Below are 22,731 nucleotides of genomic sequence, written 5' to 3' on the forward strand. Positions count from 1 at the left end.
TAAGAAAATCAGAATTATCTTGATCATTAGATTGTTAAGGAAAGTCTAATGAGGAAATTTGTAACTGCTGAAAACAAAATGAAGCCATCATGTCTTCAGTAATATCAGTATAATAATGACTTAAATGGATTAAATGGACCACACTGGAAAATAGTTAACAGGTATTAAACCTGGTATGTAGGCTCCTGAATGTAAACCCTGAATGTAGGGTCCTTGCTCTCCACCAGTTCTAAGGTGTCAATTGAAGTCTACTGTTTATGCTACTGCACAGTGTAACCACTGTATCTGCTTGAGGGTAGGAAGGCTCTACAGAGGGATCTGGACAGGCTGGATTGATGGGCTGAGGCCAACTGTATGAGGTTCAACAAGGCCAAGTGCCAGGTCCTGCACTTCAGTCACAACAACCCCATGCAGTGCTACAGGCTTGGGGAAGAGTGCCTGGAAAAATGCCTGGAAGAAGACGACTGGGGGTATTGGTCAACAGCCAGCTGAATATGAGCCTGCAGCGTGCCCAGGTGGGCAAGAAGGCCAATGGCATCCTGGCTTTTATCAGAAATAGTGTGGCCAGCAGGAGCAGGGAAGTGATTGTCCCCTGTGCTCGGCACTGGTGCTCGAATGCTGTGTTGAGTTTTGGGCCCCTCACTACAAGACAGACATTGAGGTGCTGGACCATGTCCAGAGAAGGGCAACGAAGCTGGTGAGGGGCCTGGAGCACAAGTCTTATGAGGAGCGGCTGAGGGAACTGGGGTTGTTTATTCTGGAGAAGAGGAGCCTGAGGGGAGACCTTATCGCTCTCTACAACTACCTGAAAGGAGGTTGTAGTGAGGTGGGTGCTGGTCTCTTCTCCCAAGTAACAAGCAATAGGACAGGAAGAAATGCCCTCAAGCTGCACCAGGGGAGGTTTAGGTTGGATATTAGGAAAAGTTTCTTTACTGAAAGGGTTGTCAGGCATTGGAACAGGCTGCCCAGGGAAGTGGTTGAGTCACAATCCCTGGAGGTATTAAAAAAAGTGTGTAGACAAGGCACTTCAGGACATGGTTTAGTGGGCATGGTTGATGGTTGGACTCAATGATCTTAAAGGTCTTTTCCAACCTAAACGATTCTATGATTCTGTATTTGCTACATGTGGCCTGGTTCAGACACACAAATACATACATGAAAATAGAGAATTTTAAGACCTGACAATGCAGAATATGGGACACAACATAAACTGTACTGAGGAAGTCAAAGGAGTTGCTACAAAATCATAACCTTTAGATAAAATGAGTTCTTTAAAAGCAAAGATATTAACAAATTTGACTACTGATCAGATGTCATTATCTGCATTACAAAACGACCTAGAACCCTCTACTCAGATCAGAAAACCACTGTTCTAAACTCCATATAAACATATAAAGAGGACTACTGAAAATTTAGAACAAGTGAGAAAACATTACTGTTGGTGGTGGTCTTCCATCCTTTCTCTGGAAACATCAAGGCTAAATACGACTATTGAAAACATTCCTTATTAAGCTTTCCTATATGGCAACCTTTATTCAGACACTTGGACAGCATGTGTGTTACTCCCTTGCTCTTCTGTCCTCAGATACATCGCCCCATTTTACTCCTTCATAGCATAACACAATCTTATACTCTTGGACAATTGCACACCCTGCGACTGCCAGCTTGTCAGAAAATCCCACTCCATGTACATGCTCCTCTCCCTCATACAATCTCTTACCTTCCTATGTTAAATAGTTCATCTGTGTAAAAGAAAAACTGAGTGGACTATTTCTTTCCTTGGTTGTGGGAGATTAATCTCTTCTCAGTAATATTCTGGTCTTTCTGGCTTGATCTCAAATAACCTGAAGTAACACTCATGTGAATAAGGATAAGGTAAAAAGAGAAAGAAAAAAAAAATACTTGAAGTTTTTTATAGCTGACTTTTTGTGTGAGTAGGTGTAGCTGCACCGATATAGAAAGGAGTACTCAATGTCAAGCTATAAATAGCTCCTGCTGGGAGCCTAATAGCTCTGCCTCTGCTTTCACAGAGCACAGGCAATAAACTACCACTATTACATTTTTACAATTCAGGAACAAACAGATTTAAGCAAAAAAAGGTTTCTATTTCTACAGAAAATCCAATAAAAGAAACATATTTACACCATATATAAGGCTGTGTTTATAGAGTATACTCACACTTGAAATAAAAAGACCTGAAGTTGTAAAAATATAATGCTTTATTCACTTTAGAAATCTACTTCCAAGAAAATGACATGATGCAAAATATACAGCTATTCATTAAGACATTTTATTTATGAAAGAATTATTATTTATGACTTGGAGAATATTTATACTGCCCATTATGTACCTGCTACCAGTGTAAATCTAACATAAAAATCAGCTTTGCAGGAGACAGAGATAAATTCACCTGAGATTCTTTTGGAGATGAGAGTGAAGGGGGAAAAATACAATTTGCTTTTAATGAAGACACAAACCGTACCTGGCAATACATACAACAGTCCAGAATAAAATGTTAGAAACTGTATCGTAATAGTGGCAGAAGTGGTAACTGCTTTCAGTGTTTCAGAAGCCATGTTTTCACTTTAGTTGCACAGATTGCTTCTTAGTCATTGTAAAGACACTAAACTGGTTTGGTTTTCTATAGTCTAGCTATTCCTATGGGATCTCAATTGCAGTACAGAATTTCTGGATGCCTCTACAAGGAGCTAGAAACAAGTCACAGCATCCAGCACTATTGCCCTGCCTTGTAATCAGAGGCATCAGCAAGCTGTCAGCAGCAAACAATTGTAACGTAGTTTCTAAATAAGATAATGGAACAGATCATGCATGATTTAAAACTATTAACTTAATTGTACTTAATTCACAGCATTTCCTTACATAAAACTCTCTACAAAAAGAATCCTTTGTGTTTATATATAAAGATAGTAAAATCAGGCCTGTATTATGTCCAGATTTAAGGACAACTCAAGAGGTACAGGTAACCTTAGACCACTTGAATGTTTGTGCAATGCAGTTATACCCAACATAAAACATATAGTCTGTGAGAGGCAGAGAAGAAACCTAGCTCTGTATCTAGGTGAATACCTTAAATGACAGTATTTTTCTCTTTTTGTGGCCATGCGTAGTATTTATAACCTAACCAGAAGCTGTTATTCTCCAGAGAATGTGGTACACAAACACTTAATTAAACACTACCATAGCACAAAGGCACAATAGGGCCAAACGAAGAAGAGCAGAGACCCCCGGGTTACCTCTGACTGTCTGATCTGATGCCTTAGTCCTGGGAGCAGCATGACCATGATGACACAGCACAGTAATTCTCAGATTAAGCTTTTGTGGGCAAAATTCCACTGTATTAGTCACACTTTAGAACAACAAATATGAATACTGTACAAGATAGTACAGGACCTCAGTTTAGCTTTCTGGATTGGAAAACAACATGGAAACCAAGCTTACTCATGAGCACCATTTAGCCAAGAAGTAATTATATCATATTGCCTTTCCAGATTCAGAGCTGTGAGCTCAGAAGTTCAATGGCTTTCTAGACAGAAACAGGCTTTATCACACAACGCAGTTTTGACCAAGACTTTGTGTATTGGGTCTGGCTGAGATGGAGTTAATAGTCCCCATAGCAGCCCTCATAGAACTGTGCTCTGCATTAGTAGCTAGAGAGGTGTTGATAACACACCAGTGTTTTGGCTACTGCTGAGCAGCGCTGACACAGCATCAAAGCTGTCTCCCCAACATTTTTGCCCCCCTCCCTCAATGGCAGGTTGGGGCAGGGCAAGATCTTGGGAGGGGACATAACCAGGACAGCTGACCTAAACTAACCAAACAGATATTCCATACCATATGACGTCAGCTCAGATATAAAAGCTAAGTAAAGGGAGGCGGAAGGGAAGGCATTTTTTGTCTTCCGGAGCAACCACCACGCGTACTGAAGCCCTGCTTCCCAGGAAGTGGCCAGACATCGCCTGCTGATGGGAAGTAGAGAATAATATCATTTGTTTTTCTTTGCTTTCGCGCGCGACCTTTGCTTTCATTTTATTAAACTGTCCTTATCTTGACCCACGAGCCTTTGTTATATTTTCTCCCCCCTGTCCAGCTAAGAAGGGGGAGTGATAGAGCGGCTTTGGTGGGCACCTGGCACCCAGCCAGGGTCAACCCACCACACTTTGTTACCAGCTGACTTCAAGAAAGTGCTGCTTGCTAGAAAGCTTACCTTTCTTTCTTTCAGTAACTGTTTGTAGCCACTGGCACCGAGAGACAGAAGTGTAATGAGGACATCTAAGGAAGGAGACGCAGATGCTCTTCCTGAAAAAAAAAAAAAAAAAAAACAAAACACCAAAACAACAAAAAAACCACCAAACCCAATATACAGATTAAATTGGCAAAAATAAATATTATGTGAAAGCAAGCTGAAAACCAAGCTTTCTGCACTTATTTGGCAGGGATGAAATGGGCCCACGAACCAGTAGTTACCTGGGTACATTTTGCTGATCTCCTGAACGAAGGACTCGTTGAAGCCAGCAATGATAGCTCCACCTACTGGAACCATAAAATTTTTGTCCAAGCTCTGCACAAAAGCGTCTATCCTGCCTACCCGAGCACCCTTTATCAAAAAGGAACAACAACAAAAAAATAATCCACAGCATACGTTAGAAAAAAGGAAACAAGCGATAGCATGATAATTACACAGCAATGTAATGGAAATAAATATAAGTCTCAAAACTCTCTCCGATATTGCATTTGTGATGAAAAAAGAAAAAATCATAGTACTACCTTTTCTTAGCATTGTTCACTGTTACTACCATTATCTGCTTACATAGTACCTTACAAATTCCTATTTTGCTATTATTTAAAATATTGCTCTTAGCTCATGAAAGTCCAAGTGTAGCTTATTTTCAACAACAACCAAAAAGAAAACCCTTGGAATTTAATGGGAATTATACAGTTAAAACTGTACAACCCAAAACATTTCACAGATTCTCACAGTAAAAGGCTACAGGTTAATGCTTCATTAGAAAATAAGCAGCTTTTTCTTGATACATGTATAAATTTGCATTAAAACAAGAGGGCTGTGACAGCACTCCTTCTTATAAGGCTGCTTGCCTTATAACTTCCTATGGCAGATTTCCCCACTTCCCAGAAAACAAAACATCCTTATACCTAACCACTCAGATATTCTTAAAGGAAGAAATGTAGATTCTGCAGTACATCTTAAATTTGAGTAAGATGCTGCTGTGAACTGTACAATTAAAAAGTATGCAGCATAACAGAACCTGACAGGTATATTAAAGAACATACATATTAAAGTATATTCAAATACATACATATTAAAAGTACTGCAAACTAAAAGCAAGAAATAGAAACAGAGTTAATACCTATGGCAAAAAGGAGTGAAAAAAGCAGATCCAACTAAACCACAGTTATTATTTCTATGTTTTAATAGCTTAGTGCATGGGAGATAGGAAGAAGCACTCCGAGTTTGTCAGCTTTTTGATGGCAAGATGAATGCCAGCAGCTATCATTTGATTTAATTGACAGGAAACCACCAGAGGAAAAGCATGACAAATGAAATGGTCTCAAAAGCTCTTTCCCATGATACTCTTGCAAGTTCTGTTCACACTGTGCTCAGCATGTACATACTCCTAAGTATTCATTAATAACTACTTCCTCACAGACAGTACATTTTCTATTGCAGGAAATAAATTTTTGTAAATAAATGTAAAACAAATCAGAGCTCAAATGTATACATTTGCATAACCGAAGAACAAACAACCAACGCCCCCCAAACAACATATGAAGAAGCCAAGAAGAAACACAGAAACCAACACAATAACAGTTCTATTTGCAGCTTCATAGTCTGAAAAGATTATCATTAGATACATTTCATGCAGTAAAAATCAGCAATTCCACAGCCCCCTTCATGTTAGAATGTCACTAAACTTGTGCAAGTTAAATACAATAAACATATACCAAGTACATTACAAATAAAGCATATTCCATTTTCTATTTCATGTATCACTTCAAGTTTTGTCAAAATCCTTCAGTCTCTGAAGACTTAGAAATGCCAACATGACATTACTGTCATAATTATGTATCAAGTCGGTCTGTGCCCAGTTAATAACATGTCTTCTTAATAAAAAAAAAAAAAAAATACTGGCATATATTAAATTCATAACAGTTCAGGATCCCCTGAATCCTGTTAAAAAAATAGCCACCTATTCTTTTGACACGGGCAACAGAGAGAAAAGAGAAATATTGAAGAAACAGTGCACATACATTGCAATGAGCAAAAATGCAAGAATTCTAGGTTTCTTGGCTGATCTTAGATATTAAGCAACCCCCTCTTCAAACTAAACATCAATAGAAATTAAACTTTTTCAAACATAACATCGAACTTAACCCAGTTTCCTCAGCTGTTCTCTGTACCAACAGTATTTTAGCAGTGACAGCATCTATAAAGCGTTGCTGTAGAATCTTGTACCTTCAACTGAAAATCTGTAACTCACATTCTGTTGAAGGCTTAATCCCTATTCAAATATAACCCATTATTTCATTTTTAATCAACAAGTTCAGGAAATATTTTAAGAAAGCTTATTAAGGACATTTTTCCATTATGGAAGACACTTGAATATAAACAAAACCTAAATAAATTTAGGGTTATTACATAAAAAGAATGTAATAGAAATAACAAATATTATTTTTAAGTTCTATTTCCCTCTGTTCTGCTTTCTTAGAAAATTGTTCAAATATCGGACATGCGTGGGATTAGTCTCAAAGCTGTGAAACATCTGATAAAATTTGCTAGTGTTGTCTACAATCAGAGATTTACTTGCACTTGTTAAAAAAATTATTATTGGAAATACACAGCTCCTACCTGCTGGATAAGATGCATACATTTTGAAGATTGAACTCCATATGCATTGTTGACAATATGGGGAATGTCATAATTAGCACAAATCACAGCCAATTCCTCCAGCCTATGAGCATAAAATTGTAATTTAGAGAAGCATTGATAACCGTAACTAATGTTACAAATCAGACCATTAAAAGACTGAAAGGTCTACAAAGAAGTCAGAATGAGAAAAGAAACTTTTCTGATTAGTGCCTCAAGGCAGCACTTGTCATCTTAAGCTATAAAGGTTAAGAAGAAAATTCTGTTAGCTTTTACATACACTACAAATTGTTGACCTGGGCTGAAATTTTTCATGCTTCACTGAAAAGTTTTGTCTGTAAACCAGTAACTAGATCCCAAATCATTCTGCTTCAGATATAAGCATTTTTTAATACTACTTTAATGATAACTAACAGAGCTTTAGCTATTCATACTTTTTTTCCTTTTCTTCTAATATTCAACCTGAAAATAGCCTAATGGAAGTTTCAAGATGCGTCTTGGGAATCAAAAGTATCATATAGCAGGAAGTTTGTACATGCTTCTGTTTATTTCAAAGAACTAATATTTCAACCCTTTGGCTGAAATCTCACTTGCATATTTCAGATAAACTGATTAACAGAAAAGATATTCTTCAAAGGAATGGAAAGTCCTAAAATATCTGAATGTGGAGATGAACGAATTAAAACTTTGTTCAACTGTTTACTCAGAAATAAAGACAACTCTTTACTTGCCTTTAGAAACCCCTGAAATCACAGTGAGCTCAGCTTGGATTGATTTCTCAGTCAAACTAGGATTTATGTGGGTACATAGGTCATTTTGGGTAAGGGCTTTCAGCATTTTAAACACATGTACTTAGTACCCTTTTTAGAAGCACTCCAATCATGCTCTATTTTTAAAAAAAACCTCTTGATTTTCCCCAAACATGTAAATATATTTTAGAAATAAATCTATTTGAAAAAATAAGATAATATATAATAATTTAAAGTGATGATAAAGGTAATATTATTAAAAAAAAATAAATCAGGAAACTCTAAACCTCCAATGCATTTTTACTCTATCTCCTTCTGTACACCCTCTCACTGTAATTTACTGACATTCATATAAAATGTGACAGAGTATGAAAACATTTTCCAAGAGGTGACATTCCTTTGCATTCTATTTCTATTACATTGCCTAGTGTCATTTTGCAATGCAAAATTCAGCTGCAAACCTCAGATTAAATTTTCTGAACCTCAATCCTTAGGAAAACATCATCATCACTGTATTATCCCTAAAGAAATTACAAGTATTTAATGATTAGCAAACACCAGTAGTATAATGTATGTATTGATCTTCTACAGTCAAGATATTTGTCAGGAGCGGCATGTCCAATAATTTTTCACATTTATCAACATCCCAAATCCTGAACTGTGTAACATTAACAGAATACTTTGGAAACATAACACTACACAGGAAAAAGTTTTTGCCTTCTGATCTGCTGATCTTTATCAGACTCATTCCTCACCTTCGACAGACTCAAAGAAAAACAGTTCCCCTCTTACAGGCTTCTTTTCAAGTGCAGGTTGAGAATTTCACCAAACTGGAAACATAGAGGGTGTACTGCTATGTATGTTTGTCTTTCTCACCTCCTGAGACTTAAAGGAGCAATACGCTAGCTTCTACAAGTACTGAAAACAGAAAAGTCTCTTTATTTTTCCTAAAAATATTCTATTGAACAATCAGGTCCATATTACAATACAGGATGAGAGTGCTACAGTTTGAAAAGAACATGTGATTATGCAAAGGGAAGCAAACAATTATGCACAGCACTTGTCTGCTTCCAAGGCTTAAAATGAACCATTAGAAGTGCTGCTAGTCATATCAGAAAAATAAAGCATTCATGTAAGTTTGGCTACTACTCGAATTCTTAAAAGTTACAAATAGGACTTACAGAAATATTTTCCAATTTATTCTTTCTTTCTCTCCTGTTTGTGAAAGTTCATAAAAAGAAAGCTTTGCTCTTTCTTCTAATAGTAATGAAAGTAACAAGATACAGAGTTCTGCTAAGTACATTAACTAAAAAAACCACTTTTTTTTCCTTTAGTTCTCTTTTAAATACAGTAGTTTTAGACACAACTCACAGCAACAGCAGGTAAAAGGCTGTCTGAGAACTGATGTCTTTCCAAGGAAGGGGGTTTATACACTAGTGAATTATTCCCATAAAGTTAAATAATACTTCAAAGGAAAGCTATAGGTATGCAGGCATAAAAACTCTTACCCTGACCTTTTAATGATCCTAAGCCACTTAAAATTTTAAAACACCACCACCACAACTACACAAAGCCTTACAAATGCAAGATATTTAAAAATAGACTTTTAAAATGGTACACTCCAGAAATGCTGTAAGGGATTTTCCTTCCTGCAGGAAGATGGATCTTATGGCCTTCAACAGTTGACAGTACCCTTTAAATAGAAAGTGCGTTCAAATCCTCCTATATCTGTGGTATATCATAACACAGTGCCACTACCTAATAATTCATCTCTTAGTTGCAGAGGACAAAACAATTGCATGTCAAAAAGAGGAAGCAGATAAGGAAAGATTCATTTACCCAAGCTATAAAATAGACCATTCAATTTTGATAGCTGTGATTTAAGTTAGCCAATAAATCTGCAAGTCAACTTCAAGCAATGTTCATAGTATTCTGACAGAATTATATGGTTTTTAACTTCCCTCTAGCAAGTGGGTTAACCTATGATAAATACTGGGGGTTTTTAAAGGTAGGAAAACAGTGAAACATATCTTTACTTGCCATGTTTCAGAGTCAATAATGTTTCTTTCCTACATTTGCAAATATTCAACTAAATTTTCCAGATAACAAAGTAATTAACAAAAAAGCATGCACTGCAGAGGAACTCTAAACATAAGTCATTTCAATTTTGTTATAAATTAAAAACAGTTGAAGTGGAACAGCTGAGACACTACATTTAAAACCACATTAAAAAAAGACATCTTACTAATACCACATCCTTCAGTGTACCACATACAGGCCCATAAAAATATACCTGTTCAATTGTAAAACCTAAGGAATTTGCTTCTTGATACTTATATTTGTAAGCAATAGAGAAAGCAGTTTTGCAAGTAACAACGGTGCTCATTTTGAACAAATGACTCAATATACCAAGTACTTTAGGCACCTCTACTCCAACATGTCATCTTCAGATTGAGAAGTTTTTCAAGTATTTCATAACCAAGCTACACATTGAAATAATGTCTCAGATGCTCTATTTCCCATCCATAACTGTAATGTTCATCTCAGCTTCAGCTAGTGCTTGAATGACATCTTCATAGCAACTATGCAAGTTATGTACATGGACACATAATATCAGGAAAGAATGAAATGTATTTTAAGTTTCTTTTAATGATGATTTAACAGCTGGAAATTATAAGAAGTAGTACCATGCAATCAGGCAGCAAATGTTCAAACCAAGATAAGTTACAGCAGGGGAAATCATATGTTATATAGCACATCTGCCCTAGATACTTCCAAGAGTTTTCTTATATCAGTATATCTTAACTAGCCCTATAAACATCAATATAATACAGAAAAGGGTATCTCAAGCAAAGATTTTAAAATTAGCTGTAGGGCTTGCTTTTTTTTTTAAACTGTATTAACAGCCTAGGAAAATTCAGAATTGGCTAGAGGAGAAGAGTAGAAAAGGCAACAGTAATATTAAAATGTGGCATTAGCTATGGAACTACATTTCCCGGACTACGTTTCTATGAAAGTCTACTTCTACTACTTTGGTGAAATCATAAGAAAACCACTGCCAAAATGACATTCATTTCACCATGAGAGATCATCATTAACCTCAGTTATATGACAGAATGAAAACCACCTGCATTATTCTCATTTTTTAAATAGACTTTTCTGAAAGTACAACATTGTTTCAACCTGCCATTTTCCTTAAGCAAGGGGATCAAAGTATCTTTACTAATTGTTGGTAGTAATTAAGCAATTTTAGGAAGATGGACATTCAAAACATGGAAGTTTTGTTTGTTTGTTTTACAGTAACAAATAACACATTTCTTAAAAGACAACTTACCTATCAGGTACCCTTGGAGCAAAGCAAGACGTTGTAGAATGCACACAAAGAATATTTTCAGCTCCAAGAGCCTTGATTTTAGCCTCCACTGCTTCAATGTCTGTCCGTAGCTCATCGCCTTCTAACACATTTTCTATCACCACAGGCTCAAAACCTGACCAAAAAAAGCAAGACCTGAATGTATATCATCAAATCTCTGACTAATTGTGGGGTTTTAGTTCCAGTATATATCTGAAAAATCTTCTTGCTTCTCTTGTTTCAACAGATTCTTTCAGACTTGGATTAAGAACACAGATACATAAACTGTTTTATTGTACAATGTCCATATAGCTAAAAACTACAATAATATTCTTGTTAAATACTGGACTCCAGACAAAAGCTTACCTTACATTCTTTCCATGCAACAGCAACAGGTTTGAAGATTGTTTTAAAAACGTAATAATTTCTTCCCTTCCAATTAAAAAAAAAAAATGTTTGAGTGGCATTCTTGTAAAACAGTAGCATACTAAAACAGCGTCTCTAAAAAAGGATGCCATTAGATGTAGCAATGCTATAATGATCATTATGAATTGGCTTTCATCATAAGCCTCTGCCTTATTCAATTCATAAACTTCCAAATTACTTCTTAAAAGATAAAAATGTCCACATTTGACCTCACTTTGAAAGTGAACTTTGTCATATGAAAATCCAAGCTATTTCCCTAGTATTATTTTTTTTTTTTTTTTTTTTTAAGTTTCCAGTTTAAGTTTGTATTTAAGATGTACAACAGCTGAACCTTGTAAGGTTGTTTCTCAAGGACACATATGAGAAACATTTGAAAAAAGGAATCTATCCCCTTCCTCTAAATGCTGGAATGTTTCCAGTTTTGGAATGGGCTGCTGTATTGGTTTTGCTGGCAAGGTTTTGGTAGCGGGGGGGGTTACAGGGGTGGCTTCTGTAAGAAGTTGCTGGAAGTTTCCCCTGTGTTCGAGAGAGAGCCAATACCAGCCGGCTCTAAGACGGACCTGCTGCCGGCCAAGGCCGAGCCAATCAGCGATAGCAGTAACGCCTCTGTGATAACATTTTTAAGAAGGAAAAAAAGTTGGGACAGGCAGATTCGGCAGCTGGAGAGAGGAGTGAGAACATGTAAGAGAAACAACTCTGCGGACACCAAGGTCAGTGAAGAAGGAGGGGGAGGAGATGCTCCAGGCGCCGGAGCAGAGATTCCCCTGCGGCCCGTGGTGAAGACCATGGTGAGGCAGGCTGTCCCCCTGCAGTCCATGGAGGTCCACGGTGGAGCAGATATCCACCTGTAGCCCGTGGAGGACCCCACGCCGGAGCAGGTGGGTTTCCCGAAGGAGGCTGTGACCCCGTGGGAACCCTGCGCTGGAGCAGGTTCCTGGCAGGACCTGCGGATCTGTGGAGAGAGGAGCCCACGGAGCAGGTTTTCTGGCAGGACTTGTGACCCCGTGGGGGACCCATGCTGGAGCAGTGTGCTCCTGAAGGACTGCACACCGTGGAAAGGACCCATGCTGGAGCAGTTCGTGAAGAACTGCAGCCCGTGGGAAGGGCCCACGTTGGAGAAGTTCGTGGAGGACTGTCTCCCGTGGGTGGGACCCCACGTTGGAGCAGGGAAGAGTGTGATGAGTCCTCCCGCTGAGGAGGATGAAGCGGCAGAAAACAACGTGTGATGAACTGACCGTAAACCCCATCCCCGTTCCCCCTGTGCCGCTGGGGGGGGGTTGGTAGAGAAGCCGGGAGTGAAGTTGTGCCCGGGAAGAAGGGAGGGTGGAGGGAAGGTGTTCTGAGATTCGGTTTTTTTCTCATTACCCTACTCTGGTTGATTTGTAATAAAGTGAGTTAATTTCCCCAAGTTGAGTCTGTTTTGCCCGTGACGGTAAGTGATGAGTGATCCCTCTCCTGTCCTTATCTCGACCCACAAGCTCTTTGTTATATTTTCTCTCCCCTGTCCAGCTGAGGAGGGGGAGTGATAGAACGGCTTTGGTGGGCACCTGGCAACCAGCCAGGGTCAACCCATCACAGCTGCTCAGGAGGAATGTTGAAAAACCAGAGAGGGTCCATCAGAGTGCTACCAAGATGGGTGTGGTACAGCGCACACAGCTTAGAAAGAAAGGCTGTTAAGAGCTAGACTTTTCAAGTCTGAAGAGGCTAAGGAGAACATCCAATAACAGCCCCCAACCATCTGAAAGGGAATTACAAAGACAAGAGAGCCAAGTCTCCCTGGTAAGATATAATAAGAGGCAACGGCAACAGATTTTGGCTTGAAAGATTCGAAATAAACAGCAAGAAACCCCTTTTTTTTTCATTCACAGGATAGCACAGCACTGGAACTGCTATCCAGACAGGTTGTGCAATCTCCATCTTCAAAGATTTTCAAGATTCAGATAGACAAAGGCATGGTTGACCTGACCTAGCGCTTAAAGAGTTTTCTTTCTTAAAGAGGGAAGCCTGTCATGCTAGTTGCTCAAATTTCTAGCTTATAGATAAATAAATCAGAAAGGTTTTGTTTACACATAAAACACTGGAAACCATATATTCCCTTCCCCAAACAGGTGTGACATGGCAGCAACATCGTGCCAGCTGAAGAGGCTATTACTTTCTTAAAAACAGAGATGTTCAGGTTACTGAATGAATGTAAAGGAGAAGAGGGCAGCGGAAAGCCAAAGAGTGATTTCCAAAGCAGTGTAACACGGCAACAGCTATGTGAATTTTTCCTTCATGGCTCAACACCATGCCTTAACACTGACTAAATAAGGCTCAAACTCTACAGAAGAACTCGGACTAGAATGATTTATTGACATCGTTAGCCCTAATCTGGTTTTCAATTAGTGATCTAGAAGACAGAGATTACATTTAATAGATAGTTGTTAGATACCTGATACCTGCTTCTCACTTATTTTTAGTTGATAATTCCTTTAATTAATTTTGTGATAGCTGTCTTAACTATTCAAAAAATTAATAGATCAATTATATTTCCTCACAACTGTCTCCACTACAAACATAATTTCCTTAGCTTGATGTTCTAAACTGAGCATAATATTCCAAAAACACTCCCACTTTTCTTATATACACATTCTATTTGTTCTGATCTGATTCCTTTTAAACACCTCTGCATCTTACCTGGACAAAATCCTGTCCCTGCTTCCAATTGTTTAGTCATTTTTATGTAATGATTCTTTTATGCAAAATATAAATGTGTCCTAGGAACTAGGACCAGAATCTATGCCACCACCTGCAGGTATGTGCACTGAGCTGGAAAATTATGGTCTCCCCCACTTGCCATTTCCTTGATCCCATGCATCTGTCTGCAAGAGGGGACAGCTTCAGTGCAGGGATAGACTTCTACCCTTAGCTTACTTATAGACTGATAAACAAGGAACTCCATTTGAGAGAAATTAAGGTTTGAACTAAGAAAGACAGCAAACTCATTTCCCGAGTGAGCTGAGTGACACTGCAAGATTAAAAACAAATAGGGCAGCAAACATTTCCCATGTTCTAAAAGAAAAGAATGTGCAAATCAGACAGCTTGTCACCTTCTGATAACAATTCCTAGGATATATATGCTTTTTGCATAAATCTAAGAGAGAGATTTGAACCGTGAGCCTTGGTTTTACATAATTCTCACGACAGCAAATTAGGCATCTAACTCCGAGAGCGAACTGTAACTTCCTTAGCATTGTGTTCTCTATTGACTACTTTAGACACCTCTGTACCTCAGCATACACCTACATTTTACAAGGCATTAGGAAGATAACTCATACATGTGATTGCATGTTAGAAATCAGGAGTGTAGAAATAAAGCAGTTAGAGCTACTATGCATTACGCCTTTTCTGGATCTGACTGCAAGCATATGAATTGATCACTCTGCTAGATGAAGTTTTATATCTGTTAGAATAACACACCGCATAATCAGTCAGTTCCTTCTTACCTGCAGTTATCATTGACTTAAAGCAAGATTTCTGGTCTATACGTGGCCAGATAATGTATTTTGCCTTTGGTCTCTTGTGCCGCAACGTTAAAAAACACAGAGTTAGACTCATGCCAGTTGCCATAGGAACCACAAAGCAATTGGTCACTGTCCGGACACCTGCCCATAAAAAGCAAGTCAGAAATTTATATGAAGAACCCATGACATGCCCCCACAAACGAGAGATATTTTCAGATTTACACCTACCAGCCAGCTTTATAATATCCAGAACTACTGAATTAGTAAGTTTGTTCAAAAGGCTAGACCCTGCAGCTTTAGGCTGGACTGCAGAAATATCACCTGACCTTCCAATTCCATGGATCAACCTAAACAAAAAAGGTTGAAAACATACATCAAGGTTTTTCACATCCCAAAGCAATAATTCTTGCCAACTGAAAAGAACTTAATTTGATAAACAATTTTGGAAAATGCTATATCCAATGCAACATCAATATCTGCCATAATGAGTTCCATTGTAACAAACTACATGTATTTGTATGATTTTTTTAATTTTTTTTTTTTTTTTTTTTTTTTTTTTTAAACAGTAGATCAACAATGTCCCAGTATGCAAGTAAAAACTTTGAGAAGACCTATAGCAGCAACATCTTTAGCATCTGGCAGGCTTCCTTTTAGGTGCGCCTCAGCATTTCTTGATGTCTGTTGGATTAGCATTATAAATGCTGACATGTTCAGACACAGAATTCCAAGGAAAACAAAAATCAGTTACCTATAGTGTAGCATACCACAGGCATAGTGGTATTATACAGAAACTCCCCCTGATAAATGCTTCACCTCCATTGGGCAAAGAAATAACATATACTGTGAGAAAATGTTCTGAAAGACAGTTAGGTTAACGTATCACTTTGCCAATCTTTTTCTACATCTTCACTTCATCTACCTCATTCTACTATTCAATATTACGTATCATGCAATACCATCTCTCTCTGCATTCTGTTTATAAATTATGTTTATAAACTGCATTTATAAATGTTGGATATTATTTAGCACCTTTCAGGAGTGCAGGATTCTGAAATCGTTTATAAAACATAAGCTTACAGAACTAACTTTACCCATGGCTGAAATGGAGCAGCTGCTCAAGTCAGATAGTAACAATACACATCTATTTATGGCTTTAATTCTGTTTTTGTCTTGGGAATAGAGTAAAATGCAGTCTGATGAGTGTATGGAATTCGAACTTCTTGGAGCATAGTTTTACAGCTTAATTTTTTTTCCCCCATTTCAAGCTATAGGTTGAAATCAACAATAGCTTGATAATTAATTGAAACTTGCACATAATCCTCACTCCATCAAAAATATTTTCTTCCCTCGTTCCTGCTGCTACGTTCTTAATAGCTTTCTCATGTTACTACTTTCTTTTCTGCACACATGTAATCCTTCCTAAGGAGCAATCCTCCCTAAGACTGGCCTTAGAATTTATTAAGCTAAAAGAAAAGACAGCTTGAGAACCACCTCCTGCTACCTCCACCACTCCCAAAGTTACCTGTAAAACTTACTGCAAAAATAACCGGTGTGAAGGATGTCTCTAAGCTTTTCCTTGCTATTGCCGACACTCATAGGTGAAGGTGAGATGGCAGGTGACAGAGCTGCATCAGACCAACAGTAGCTAAGTACCAGCCCAGGCTCTCTCTGGCCAGAAGCTGGGCATGCTTTGTCCAGCATTGTCAGAAAACAATACTTCCTCGGATACTCTCCCCAGTGCGACCCTCTACCTCCCTCACCACACATATCCTAGACTAGAGAGCAGTACAGAAAACAAACAAAAAAAAGCCAAACTGATGTATTACTGGCTTTGTTCATTAATTTTTCATGGTACTGCAGGGCTTATGAAAGCCATTAAGCCTAAGTAATTCAACTACCATATGGTAAAGCTTACTGAACTTCTGGTCTCTAACATGCTTTTGTGTTAATCTTTCAAGGAGAAACATTCCAGGAAATTTCACTTTGTTTCATTCCTGTTAGATAAAACATCACAGTAAGGTACTCAGCACAGAACTCTATGAAAAAAAAAAAAAAGTATATTCATAAAGAAATTAACACAGAGCCCCCAGAACTATAGCATCCAACATACCCATCAAGTGTCAGAAGGGCTACTAGCTTTTAAAAGCTCTTCTTGTCTTTACAGATCTCCTCACTTCATATAAAATCTATTACAGATGGACTGGGTTTTCATGTGCATTATCAACTAATTACATTATAAATATATTAATGAATATAACAAAATACAAATAGCTGTTCACTAGGAACATTCGATAATTTACAACTACAATATACAGTAGTTTTTAACAATATGCAGATGAAAAAGATGTGCACTATTAAAAAAGGCAAGTAATGCATAGATTATTTTAAAACAGGAAGACCTCTACTTCCCTTGCATGCAATTAAGTCAACATCTTAAGCTTCTACCAGTTCAGCATACAGGACATAACCCTGACAAAACATTTTTGTTTCATTCAAGACTTTCCAATGAGTTATTAACAAAAATTCAATACAGAAAGTTGTGTCAATTCAATAGCGCATTATATTGTTTTTCTCAAATGCTGTCAAGGTCTCAGATAACAAAACACAATAAAATATGCCATCTGAAAGCTTTAGTAATAAATCTGAGTAATTCAAATTGCCAATAATTTGTACCTGTAATGCCTTCGGGCAACAAGTGCTGATGCCACTCTTCCTTCTCTCTCACCCACACCACAGTTGCCCAGGAAGTTATTGCTATCCATTATAGCAAGTTCATGAAGAAAGAGCTCAATGGTGCTTTCATCCCATCCATCTTCAGGGCATTTTCCCTTAATAATAATAATATAAAGGTAACTATGAAACTTGGAAATTAAAAATGAACAAAACTTTACGCAACTTGTTTGATTAATGTTACCCTTCTTTCCCACTCTGAACAGCAGTTTGTATTTTAATTATACTGTTTTATATGATCTAATGTTATGAACCTGTATTCAGAGAAAAGTTAAATAAAGATTTTTCCATATATTAAGTGCAATTACATTAGCATATCCTGATATTAAAATAGTCAGGATATTTTTCACTTTCAAGTATTCTTTAAGGTACACACAAAACTACTGCAGCACATACACGTTAATTACTCCCTAGAAGACTATAGGTTATTTGATGTATTCTCTAGACAAGAATCTACTGCTACAGGAATTCAACAGAGAAAACTGGATAAAAGGGAGAAAAGTGTGTATTATAGAACCAAAAACATTAATTATGTGCAGAAGGGAAAGAGTTTCACTTGTAACACATCTTCCTATCTGCATATTTTCCTTTCTAGTTATTATCTAACAGGTAAGGAAACCACTTACAGAATATAATGTGTCCAAACCTTCAACCAGAGACATGCTCTTTCTTATGCCCTTTACTGCATTAAGAACTGCACTCATCTTTGCAAATTGCAGAAAAGATCCTCAGAGGAAAGGTACCCATGAACCCATGAAGCATTACTATAGCAGCTCAATAGTTCAGAGGCTTTTTTTACACGTCCCAGTAACAGTAAAATTTATTCAGTAAAACTAATTCACTTCTGAAGTGTGGTATGAAAGTTAAGTTTGAAACAGGGGATGACGTGACTAAGGACTGTCAAGAACTGAAACACCTGAGAATTCATCCATACTGATTTCTGTACACTGGAGACAAAGAAATGCATCGTCTTGGCACCTTACAAGTATCATTTTTTACCTCATGTAATACGCTAGTATCCTATTTTTTTAAAAAAAGTTTCTTTAACTGTTTGCTGAGCCCTTCTCGGCAAACGCACAACCTCAGGCAATCTTTTTTTTTTTTTTTTTTTATTCCCAAGCGCGGCCTCTCATGTTGGGGCTCCGTAAGGTCTCTGCCACGACGGCAGACCGAGCCGAGCCCTCCCCTGCCATCTCGCCCGGGCCGTGCCCCTGCCCACCGGCAGGGGGGCTGCCACAGGGCCGCGACACCGCCGGGGGAGCTGCGGGGGCAGAACGGCCCGGGTGTCCGCGGGGCCCGGCCGGCCTGCGCGCTCCCGGGGCTGTGCGGGGACGCTCCGGCCGGGGCCGGCTGCCCCGCGGCGGGCGGCTCCGTGCTGCTTTCCCCGACCGCAGGGCCGCGGTGCCGGGCGGGGGGCGGCCCCGGTTACCTGCTCCAGCAGGGCCCGCAGGCGCAGCTCGTGCGCGCGGCGGCCCTGCGCCCCCTGGCGCACATAGGCCGCCGTCACCAGCCGCTCGCTGGAGCCGAAGTTCTCCGCGTTCATGGCCCAGGAGCGGGCGGCGGGGCGGCTCCGGGCGGCTCCCGGCGGCACCGGCTCCTGCCGCCGCTCCCCCTCAGCGCCGGCGCGGCACTACCTGCGGGACCCGGTCGGTTCCCGCCGGAGAGAGACGAGGAGCGGTGTTGCGCAGGCGCCGCCGATGGAGCGCCGGGGCCCCTCCCCTGACGGGGGCTGACCCGCGCCCGCCGCGCCCCGCCGCCGGCTCCCGTGCCCAGGGCGGTCCCCTCCGGGGCGACCTCCGACCGGTGCAGGCAACGGGAGGCCTCGGCCTCTGGGCGGAGCTCTGGGCCGCCCCCTGCTAGGGGTACAGAGGCCGCACGGGGCCGCGGAGGCCTTTGCCCGGAGCCGCCGTGGGGGGAGGCTCCCTTTTCCGCGCTCGGGGTGGGCCCGCCACAGGCAGCGCGGGCTCCCGCAGCCGGCGGCGTCCCTGCCTGAGGGGCAGTGGGGGGGGTAAGCCCACCAGAAACTAGACTTCTTGGCTGTGAAGAACCCGTTGGTGAGGTGTGTGTGTGTCCCAGCCCAAGTTTAGTATTAGACTGTTGAGAACAGCAATGTCCCTTCCCTTAAGGTTCCTGTCAGGCTAGGAGCCTTTCCTGCTCCTCACAACGCTTTGGTGAGCAAAGGCGGTAGCGTGACTGTCCGCAGCAAATACGCCAATCTGCTCCCTTGGTGCAGCTGCAGCCCGGCCTACCTGCCCGGGCTGTGGGGGCAACGCAAAAATTGCATTACAGGGAGAAGGACATGCTACTAGGAGAGAGCTAATTTGCTTTCTTTTTTTAAGTTACTTGGGAAAAGACAGTTACGCTAGCAGGAAATCTGGGACAGGCATTGCACCTTTGCTAGGAACTGCCAGCGAAGCCTCAGCGGGTGGAAGCTGACCTGGGGCGCAGGGGCTCCTCGGGGCACTTGAGTGGCCGTCTGCCTCTGCTGTCCTTTGCACTCGGGCAGCCATGGGGGCTGGCAGATTGCCATTTGCCTTCCTATTTTAGGAACCAGCAGCAAGCGAGACTGCAAAAACTGAAGAGGTGTGTTAAGTACACGGTGTGTTTGTTCCAATGTTTTGTTTTAACCAGTCTGTACCTGGTCAACTGAATTTGTTTATGAAGTCTTACCTGATCCTTCTGTTTTACAGATCTAACCTCAGGAGGCTAATTAACATGTGAAAAGTACATAGTGACCATCCTGCTTCTGTAGGTTTATTTAGCCTGATTAGGATCTTTCAGGTGTTCTAACAGAGTGGTCTTACACACCTGTTTGGCTTGTTGGCTCAGGCTGTAATTAACACAATTTCTTAGTCCTTTTGAACATAAAGGCTTTGCAAGTTGAGTTGTCCCACTTCTTAGTCTCCATAGTCATCCTGCATCTGGATTGTTACGATGTGTCGTGTTGTGTTAATTTGGAAATAGTGAGCAGCTCTTCATCTTGTTCTATATTTTAAAATATCACAAGAGGGCGCCCACCTAAAGCTAAAAGTGCACGATTGTCCCTGTATTCCCTTTTTTTTTTTTGGTCTGTTTTTCCCACTCCAATGTTTTGACATAGTGCTTGGATATACATTATAAACAGATGACAAAGTATGCTCTATGGATTAGAAGGACTGAGACAAAAGTGTTAGCATGAGGAAAATGATCCAACTTACTTGCATGATGTAATTGTTAGCAATTTTTAACCAGGTGGCTAATTGAGAGTATTAGCTACTCAGAATTAAAATTAATAGTTTGTTAATAACTGTGATGGTGATGTGTATTTTGTTTAATTATGAGCTGTTATAGCGTTTGAACTCTGCACTACTGAAGATTGAGGCAATGTAAAGTCTTTGTTAGATTAAGACCTGTGAGCAAGTTACAGAATTCCCATTGCAGTAGAAGATGAAAACTAACAGTTCACTGCATTTAGACATATGCTAGCATGTGTAGTTGAATCCCTAAACCAGAAGAAATAACTAATGAGTTATTTCTTGGTTAGTTTATTCAAAAGAAAGAACTTTCAAATGTTTAGAAACCCATGGATGAACTGTTTAACAAGAACGTTATTGAAACAGCCACAACTCACTTGTAACTAATGCAGCTGAAGGGAGATGCAGCCTTCCTTAATGGTCTGCTGGGCAAAATGTCAGACTTCTTCCATTTTAGTCTGATCTTTTTGTTTGCTTCACACAGGAATTAACTTTGGTATAATTTTCTGTATAGAAAAATTACATCCAGTCGCTGTAACCTTCATATACTTGTTTACTAGGCATAAAATGGCTATTCATCTGGACTCGCAGTTGACCGAATATGTTCACTTTTAACAGAAAGGACTGGAAACAGAAATGCAAGTGTGAACAGATTTTATCAAATGTTACAGATATTAATAGTTACGTAAGTAAATGACACTCAACTTAGTTCCAAAGTCCACTGGCTGACAGGTAACCTGAGACAAAACAAACACAAGTCAAGCATTTCAGTGCGGTTTTATTTTGTCAGTAACCAAGCAAAGTAATTTTCTTTCCGTGATCCAGGTTATGTACAGAATGAATCCTTATATAATGCATAATTATGAGAATAATGAATAATAAATATGTGCAATTACTATTTCAGCTGAGAACTGACTTGGTCCCAGTACAATCCAGAATCCCAGTTCTATACAAGTACTTCATGCGTGTATCTTTCTCCCATATTTCACCAAAATCTTTGAGTACTGCACCAAGGAAAACCCCTCTTCTATGGAGAGGTGTGGGAGAAGGCATCTACGTCAAACTCTGATGCGGTGTGCTGGGGTTATAGTTGTATTCTCTTTCTTCCAGTTAGTAACACAAGGATGGTTGTGGGAGCATGGAAATAATGACAATATTGTTTTCACTTGTATTATTTTTAGGCTTCCTTTTGGAAATTACCGCGATGGTGTAGAACAATGTCTTTTAAAGTATGGGGAGGGAGAGCAGCTGGGTAGTGGAAAGTAGTGGCCAGGAGACGAGCCTGTTTCAGATGTAAGAAATAAAGCAAGTTTGGGGGACGTTTTTGGTAAATCCCTGGTAGTGAAAATACTGCAAGCGTGGGGGCCTGTGGCTGTGATTTCCGGGAGGAACGTCGAGCAGGTCCTGCCGCTCTTAGCCTGTATTAAACTACCTGCAGACTGACACCAGCCGCCCACAGCACCCGATGCGGCCCCAGCGCTGGCAGCAGCAGCAGCAGCAGCAGGACCTCCCTCCCTCCCCCGGCCGACCAGCTGCGGGGACTTCGTTGGACGGGCTCTGCGATTCCCCGAGTACGATTTTGCCGCGGGGCGTAAGTTCCTTGCAAACTGAGGTGCTAGCCCCGCGACTGGCAGCTGGCCTGGAGAAGACTTTGGAGCCCTTACCCACCCCTCCCGTGCCCGATGCCGGCTGCCACGCAAGCACACGGGCTGGTTTGGGGACGGCTGCGCAGCCCGGGGGCGCGGGGACGCCCCGCAGGAGCCGCTCGGGACCGCGGCCCCTTTAAGGCAGGTAGTGGCGGCGGGGGCGGGGTGCCGGTGCCGCGCGCATGCGC

General features: G+C 40.3%; 1 protein-coding gene across 3 annotated transcripts in view; it reads right to left on the reverse strand.

Moving 5' to 3' along the window:
- Positions 1-19,379, reverse strand: part of SEPSECS (Sep (O-phosphoserine) tRNA:Sec (selenocysteine) tRNA synthase) — a 28,493-nt gene extending 9,114 nt beyond the window's left edge. For 2 of the 3 annotated variants that reach the window (XR_003924083.2, XM_030019187.2), the window contains exons 1-8: positions 19,094-19,379; positions 17,608-17,762; positions 15,163-15,281; positions 14,917-15,075; positions 10,988-11,141; positions 6,887-6,989; positions 4,486-4,615; positions 4,226-4,317 (exon numbers count right to left, since the gene is read on the reverse strand). Coding sequence is in view for 2 of the 3 variants with exons in the window: in XM_030019187.2 (XP_029875047.1) it covers positions 4,226-4,317; positions 4,486-4,615; positions 6,887-6,989; positions 10,988-11,141; positions 14,917-15,075; positions 15,163-15,281; positions 17,608-17,762; positions 19,094-19,207 (1,026 nt within the window). In the remaining variant the exon portion in view is untranslated. Of the gene's footprint in view, positions 1-4,225; positions 4,318-4,485; positions 4,616-6,886; positions 6,990-10,987; positions 11,142-14,916; positions 15,076-15,162; positions 15,282-15,682; positions 15,790-17,607; positions 17,763-19,093 lie in introns of those variants that run through there. The other variant, XM_041125541.1, reaches the window with a different exon arrangement.
- Between the last annotated feature and the right edge of the window lie 3,352 nt (positions 19,380-22,731).

The sequence above is a fragment of the Aquila chrysaetos genome, chromosome 1 (genome assembly GCF_900496995.4).
Source record: "Aquila chrysaetos chrysaetos chromosome 1, bAquChr1.4, whole genome shotgun sequence".
NCBI classification, from domain to species: Eukaryota; Metazoa; Chordata; class Aves; order Accipitriformes; family Accipitridae; genus Aquila; species Aquila chrysaetos.